Source organism: Mandrillus leucophaeus, unplaced genomic scaffold (assembly GCF_000951045.1).
Source record: "Mandrillus leucophaeus isolate KB7577 unplaced genomic scaffold, Mleu.le_1.0 Scaffold354, whole genome shotgun sequence".
In the NCBI taxonomy this organism is placed as follows: Eukaryota; Metazoa; Chordata; class Mammalia; order Primates; family Cercopithecidae; genus Mandrillus; species Mandrillus leucophaeus.
In genome coordinates, this window is record NW_012103743.1 from 652583 (window position 1) to 660320 (window position 7738).

The following is a 7738-nucleotide window of genomic DNA, read 5'->3' on the forward strand; positions in this document are numbered from 1 at the left end:
CCTGAGGCCAGGAGTTTGAGACTAGCCTGGCCAACATGGTGAAACCCCGTCTCTACTAAAAATATAAAAATTAGCTTGGCGTGGTGGCACGTGCCTGTAATCCCAGTTACTCAGGAGGCTGAGGCAGGAAAGCTTGAGCTTGAACCTGGGAGGCGGAGGTTGCAGTGAGCTGAGATGGTGCTGTTGCACTCCAGCCTGGGCAACAAGAGAGAAACTCCGTCTCTAAATAAATAAATAAATAAATAAAATAAATTAAAAATAAAGACTTTCTGAATGGATGAACTAAGGTAAATAAGTACTATTCATAGTTCCATTTTATGGATGAGGAAACTTGGGCTTAGAGCTGCTAAGTAACTTGCCTGTAGTCACACAAGTTAAAAGCAGAATTAAAATATGAAATGAGCCCCTCTTGACTACAAAGCACACTAATGCCATTTCTTTTTGGTGGAATTGGCAGGAAACTGGAAAGAGATAGCATATATTGAGTACCTTCTATATGATGAGTAGGCCTAGGTATTGCTTTTCACTGCCATTATCAACAACCCTGACAGATAGCTATTGTTATCCTCATTTTTCAAATGAGATCATGGAGGCTCAGAGTGGCTAGGCACCTTACCTAGAGTCATCTAGCTAGTGTAAGGGACTGAGCTGGGATTGAAGCCCAGGTCTTTCTGACTCCAAAGCATTCCTGTACAAGATCCAGCATATTCAAAAACATGCACTCAAGTTTAGGTTCTGGAAAATATCATGCCGCTAGTGGGTAGAGATCAATAGGCCTGATGAGGCTATACCACCCCTGTTCCAGCTCCTAGCATTCCCAGCTTTACATTCATGAAACCACTGGGCATTGAACTGGGAAGAGTCCACCAGGCTGAGAAAGTACAAAATATACCAAAAAATAAGAGTTGATGACTAAGGATGATAAACGTCGTCACCACAGCCTGCTGCTCTCTGTAGCCTCATCAACATCACATGTCTCAGACCAGGTCTGAAGTTAGACTGATGATGTCACCAGAGTCTCTAAAAGGGCTCATCACTCACATCCACTTGTCATGTATTATTAAGCAGATCTATAATACATGTAACATTTTCTACTGAATTTCCATTTCTTTCTTTTCATGACCAAGGAAAGAAAAATAGAGTGAGGATGACTTTTCCCAACTTTTCATCCTTATTGCCCTTCACTGAAAAATAACTTCATCTTGAATCACCTCCCAAAAATGGTCATTCAGGCTCTAATTTCATTAATAAGGATGGGGCTACAGTTTAATAATTATCATTTAACTAATGCATATTCTATATAGACAAGTAAATGGATTTCCCTCATCTTTCCTCCTTAAATCCACAGAGAAGGGGAGTCTACAACCCTATCTTTTTCTTTTTTCTCTTTATTCTCCACATTAGTTTTTGAGACTTGGGGTTCTATTAATTATGTTAGAAATTTTCTGCATTATCACTTCTGTAGCGATAACGAGAGTCCTCTGGAGAATCGAAAGTCCTTGTCGTCTAAATCAGAATCTCATTAAGGGCAGCGATCTCAAGGATGAGCGAAAGTTATCCAGATGAAGAGTTTTTTAGGCAGAGAACAAAATTCTCATGAATGGCTGGCCCCGATTGTAGGGCCTGTAAGGAATGGAAAGAAACCTGAGCGACTGGAAGACAAAGCTTCACCCAAGGCAGAGTGCTGGATGTAAGAGCAGGCGTGAAGCAAACAGTGTTGGAGAACTCCAGCGGTGCAGGGCCCTGTGCTTAGAAGGGCTCTGAGCTTGATTTAACGTGCTGTGTTGTCACATCCCTATTGTGAAACTGTTCATCCTTTTTGAACAGAGGGCCCTGCATTTTCATGTTGCACTAGGCCACATAAATTGTGTAGTCAGTCCTGCTTGGGTGTGAAAGCCAGCTCTGTCATTGATTAACTAGCTAGGCGGTCTCTGGGAAATCCACTGGCCTTCCTGAGATTCAGTTTCTGCTTCTGTAAAGCGGAGCACACAATCCTTTCTTCAAATACACTGTCATGAGGATTCAATGAGACTATGAATAATCAGTGCTTTGTATAGTAATGGGTGCCTGGTAGGTGCCTAATCAATATTCCCATCTTCTTAACTAAAAGAGTGTATCTGAATCACCTGGGGAATTTGCTTTTTTCAAAATACATTAACCTGGGTTCTGCTCTGAGCACTTCTGACTCTGTGGGATGTGGTGGGGTTTTTTTGTTTGTTTGTTTTTTGAGAGAGTCTTGCTCTGTCACCCAGGTTGGAGTGCAGTGGCACCATCTTGGCTCACTGCAACCTCCACCTCTTGGGTTCAAGCAGTTCTCCTGCTTCAGCCTTCCATGTAGCTGGGACTACAGGTTCACACCACGACACCCAGCTAATTTTTGTATTTTTAGTAGAAACGGTGTTTTGCCATGTTGGCGAGGCTGGTCTCAAACTCCTGACCTCAGGTGATCTGCCTGCCTCGGCCTCCCAAAGTGCTGGGATTACAGGCATGAGCCACCAAGCCCGGCCGATGTGGTGGTTTTTAACGAGGTCTTTATATGACACTGATGTATATCTCAGGTTTCCAAAAGCAGCCTTAGATTCTCAGAGAGCTAGCTAAGAAGCCAGAGAGAAGCAGAAGAAAAGGCAGAGGGAGAAATCGATGGACTACTACTCATCCTCAACATAAAAAACCTGTTAAAGAAGAAAGAGGTCATCAACTTAACAGCCCTTCAGATGACAAAGACAGTGCTGAAATGCACTGTGGGAACTCATCCCATTATCAAGGTTCCTATAAAATTTTCTGCTGCCCATTTGGTCTGACAAGTACCCCCAGAGGAAGAGGGGCTGTGGACAAGAGAAGCCAGGGTCAAGGCCAAGGTTGGGGACTGAGTTTGAACTTATTTTCAACTTAATGACCCTAATACCGTACTCAATAGAGACAGTAATTCTGAATTGTGTTTATCCTGCCCAGATTTTAGGCTTTGACATTCTTCTAATGAAAAATCTGAAGCCTATACTACTTGAAGTAAATGCAAATCCCAGTATGAGAATCGAACATGAGCATGAAGTAAGTATTTTGAGCATCTCATTGACTATGTTGCCATACAGCTGAATATTCCTACCCTCATGTTACTCACTTAACAAAACAAGATGGAACATTCTCAGATTTTCATAGCCAAATTCTATTCAAGTCGAATAATTTCAGTTTTGTTGCGTTCTGAACGTAGACTGTTAATACAAGACCTCTCTGACCTATGGTCACTTCCCAGCATGCCGTTTTTCCAATTTTTAAGGTTTGGAAACTTAGAAGCAGCTGAGCCTTCCCATCAATTTTGACATGAACTAATTAGTTAGCCTCAGGAGATGAACTAATTGAAATTCTATGAATATGATTTAGTCATGTTGACATACTTGAATCACTAAGATAAATAGTACATTTAGCAGTGGTTATATTTTTCTCCCTCTCCCCCAAAAAATTCATTTAAAAAACTGGAAGGAAATACAGCAGATATCAATATTGGGTTTAGGGGGGATTATTTTAGTTTTCTTAACCCCTTTCTATATTTCTTAATTTTCTGCAGTGAGCATGTATAATTCTGATAATTAGAAGAACATGGTGCTATTTTTCCTCTTCATGTATTTGGTTAATTTATAAAAGGAAATTGACATTCTTAAGGTAGTATAAAGGAAGTCTTTAAAAATTTTCTTCTATAGATTAGCATAAGCAAAATTTACCAGCATAACCCCTGGAGCTAGCTGGATAGCCTCTTGACACTGAATCACGGTCTCCACTGTGACACAGAATCCTTACCCATTCAAGCTTTCTCCAGGGGTGTTTGAAAATGTCCCCAGCCTCGTTGATGAAGAAGTGAAAGTGGCTGTGATCAGAGACACTCTGCGCCTCATGGACCCACTTAAGAAGAAAAGGGAGAACCAGTAAGTACTATGTCGTTCATTTCTATCAACTCTGCCTCCTAACTCTGCTTCATATCCTAAGCAGGTAAGTTCTTGGAACCTGCTACCATTGTGAGTGAGATTTACATCTTAAACAATTCTAATAAAATATCTTCATTTTATAAATATCAGCCCCCAAGCAACCAGTGACTCAAATTGGGAGTAATCTGGCAAATGGGCTTTTGCTGATGAATTTGTGAGTGTTATCCAAATCTGGAATATCTCTTCTAAGAAGCCATCTCCCTCAAGGTTAGGCCGCCCCACTTGCCCGCCGTTGTGCGCCTAGTGCTTCTCTGAAATCCTCAAGCGCAGAAAGAGTACAATAAAATGCACAAGAAGAGGGCCACAGGTAACTAGGACATGGTAAGAGTTGCTTCCTTTTTATTTTCTTCATGTTTACACTCTTGCAGTATAAACTTTCAGTTTCAAAATTGGCAAAGCCAATTTAATGACAGTTCTATGATATATACAACACTTGTAATTCTGCTTCGTCCCCACCCACTTAGCGGTACCTTACATTGCATTGTTGGTGGATATATGTGCTCCACCCTCCCTCCATGGAATCACCCCAGAAATGAATGATATTTCACCTGAGTATGTTGTTCTGTTTTTACCAAATTCCAGGCTCTCACAAAGTAGGGGTTGAGTACATATCACTGTGTCAATGTTTCAGGAAGAAAAATCAAAGGCATCTCAAATAGCACTTCTCACATCCCCAGACTAATCAGATTAACCCTAATGTGCACAGACAAATAAAGCACTTGTCAGTAATTGTTCAAAACTGGGAGGAATGCAGACTTCCCTAAGCAAGTGGTGTTTTGTGGGTTCCTCTATCAAAGTTTCTCACCACCTGGGCTCAAGCCCAAATATCACCCTATGGTCGTGCTGCTCACGCTTGGCTGCACGTTAGAACCCTCTGGGCAGCTTTCAGAAATACCAATACTAGAGTTTCCACTTCTAGAGGTGCTGATTTTAGTTGGTCTGGGTGGAAGTCCTGGCCACAGAAAGTTTCTAGGTTCCCTAGGTGATTCTGCTGTGCAGCCAAGGCTGAGTGCCACTGCCCTGCAGAAAATATTACCCTGAAGAAGTATTGGTCACAGTCTGAGTCAGGCTGGATGGCGCCTGTCCGGCTGAGCCGGCTGAGTTCCTCTCCAGAGTGTTCTTGAGAACACTGTGAGGCACAGATTGCCATTGTTGGCAAGACTCGGCTGAGAATGTTTACCTGTAGTTTGTATGGGCCAATCCCACCAGGTGTGGCTTCTTCCACCGATCAGTGCTTCAAAGCTGTCCTCTCAGCAGCTCAGACCCGATGGCAGCCAAATAATGTGTTCACCAGTACATATGCGTCTGCAGCTGCTTTCTTTAGCCATCTCAAAGGAAAAGCAATGGATTAATTGCAATTTGGTCAGAATTACTGCAGTAAAACTCATTCCTCAAAAATCTATTCTCTAATAGTTATTGGACTCACCAGCAGATACTAGGTTCTGATAAATAGTATGGTACTGTAAGGAGATTTGGGTAGTGATGTATGCCAGTATGGCATAGCAGTACAGTTTTTTTAGGATGATTTTGACACAACAGTGTTCTTTTTTTTTTCTTTTTCTTTTTTATACTTTAAAGTTCTGGGATACATGTGCAGAACATATAGGTTTGTTACATAGGTATACACGTGCCATGTTGGTTTGCTGCACCCATCAACCCATCATCTATGTTAGATATTTCTCCTAATGCTATCCCTCCCCTAATCCCCACCCCCCAACAGGCCTCAGTGTGTGATGTTCCCCTCACTGTGCTCATGTATTCTCATTGTTCAACTTGCACTTATGAGTGAGAACATGCGGTGTTTGGTTTTCTGTTCTTGTGATAGTTTGCTAAGAATGATGGTTTCTAGCTTCATCCATATCCCTGCAAAGGATATGAACTCATCCTTTTTTATGGCTGCATAGTATTCCATGGTGTATATATGCCACATTTTCTTTATCCAGTCTATCATTGATGGGCATTTGGGTTGGTTCCAAGTCTTTGCTATTATGAACAGTGCTGCAATAAACATATGTGTGCATGTGTCTTTATAGTAGAATGACTTATAATCCTTTGGGTATATACCCAGTAATGGGATTGCTGGGCCAAATGGTATTTCTGGTTCTAGATCCTTGAGGAATCGCCACACTGTCTTCCACAATGGTTGAACTAATTTACACTCCTACCAACAGGGTAAAAGCGTTCCTATTTCTCCACATTCTCTCCAGCATCTGTTGTTTCCTGACTTTTTAATGATCGCCATTCTAACTGGCGTGAGATGGTATCTCATTGTGGTTTTGATTTGTATTTCTCTGATGACCAGTGATGATGAGCTTTTTTTCATATCTTTGTTGGCCGCATAAATGTCTTCTTTTGAGAAGTGTCTGTTCATATCCTTCACCCACTTTTTGAGACACATCAGCATTCTTATTCCTTTATGGGGAACAAGAAGTTCAAGAGTCGTTGTATGGCCTGAGTCTTTTTAAGCTGTGCCACCTAAACATGAAGGGATAGAAGCATTCTACTATATTTTCATTAAATGACCTTGAAACAAAATTAGTTTTTCTTGTTCTAGTTGCTTTTCTTTACCTACATCAGTTAATCCATAGGAGCTGCATTCTATGTGATCTATATGAGCTGCAGGCCTAAAATTTAATAATAATGGAGCATAGGACCATTGAGAAGGATAGGAAAGGCATTTTACAACTTATCAAGTCATAAATAGCAGCACCTCATTTTTAATTTAAAAAGCATTGACTTTTTTATTGATAGCCAGGAACAGTTAGAAGTTGAACCTGACTTTTATTCTAATATAAAACCCTTTCATCTCATCCTCTTCTTACCTATAATGTAAAGATATAGGATAATAGCTCAATGCCATTTACTGATTTTTTCTTAATTTCACCTTTTTTTTTTTTTTTTTAAACTCAGCAAGGATTATCCATGAAAGTACTTTGTAATCCGTAAAGTGTGTTTACATGTAAGGGATTATGATCATTTTGATAAATTTACCATGCGGAGGAAAAGGCTGAAATTATTCTCAACTCCTTTGTGTAGAAATGTTTCAGAATAAGTTGAAAAATTACCCTATTTATGCCACACAGTGTCTTAGTGCTGAATCCTGTGTCTAAATCTGAGACTATGTCACTCCAACTGCATAAAATGATGTTATGTAGACTTCCAGGCTAGAAGCTACCTTTAGAAGCCAGGGTTTCTAGTGTTTGCACAGAATCTGACCTATTTTTTTTGGGGGAAAAAAAAAACAAATGGAATCTCAGCCTTTCCCTTCAGCTCTTTAGCAAAAGAGGGTCCGAAGTGTCTGTCCGTCATTAGTTATTTCTTGAGAACAGTTTGTCAGCAAGACCGCTGAGGCAGGTCTTCACTTCCTCACACAGACTAAAGATAAAAAGTAGATACCCCAAACTCCTCATCTCCCCAGACTGCTCTGGACAGGTGAAGAGGAATCCTCAGAAGGAGCCCCAGACCGGTGTCCATGCATCACGCATTTCCTCGACCTCAGGGTCTTGTAGCCTGGGGTCAGTTTCTTGGTGGGACTGAAAGCAATCCTCAGGCAGTCTACCAGGGGAAGAACTTGACTCTGCTGACATCCACCTTGGCATAGTCGAGAGTGCCTTCTATGGAACTGAAAAACCTGAGATTCCAATCCTAACTCTGTCACTAACTGGTGGTGAGTCCTTGGAGATGTTGCATAGCTGTTTTGAGCCTCAGTATCCTTTTCTATAAAATGGGGATAATGATGTTCAAATAAACAATGAGAGGCC

The 7738-nt window shown here is 41.1% G+C and overlaps 1 protein-coding gene across 1 annotated transcript in view; it reads left to right on the top strand.

Annotated features, from left to right (window-relative positions):
• TTLL11 (tubulin tyrosine ligase-like family member 11) overlaps window positions 1-7738 on the top strand; it is a 232550-nt gene that overhangs the window by 68885 nt on the left and 155927 nt on the right. Inside the window, exons 3-4 of the mRNA XM_011989480.1 lie at window positions 2953-3048; window positions 3802-3917. Of these exons, the coding sequence (XP_011844870.1) occupies window positions 2953-3048; window positions 3802-3917 (212 nt within the window). The remainder of the gene's footprint in view (window positions 1-2952; window positions 3049-3801; window positions 3918-7738) is intronic.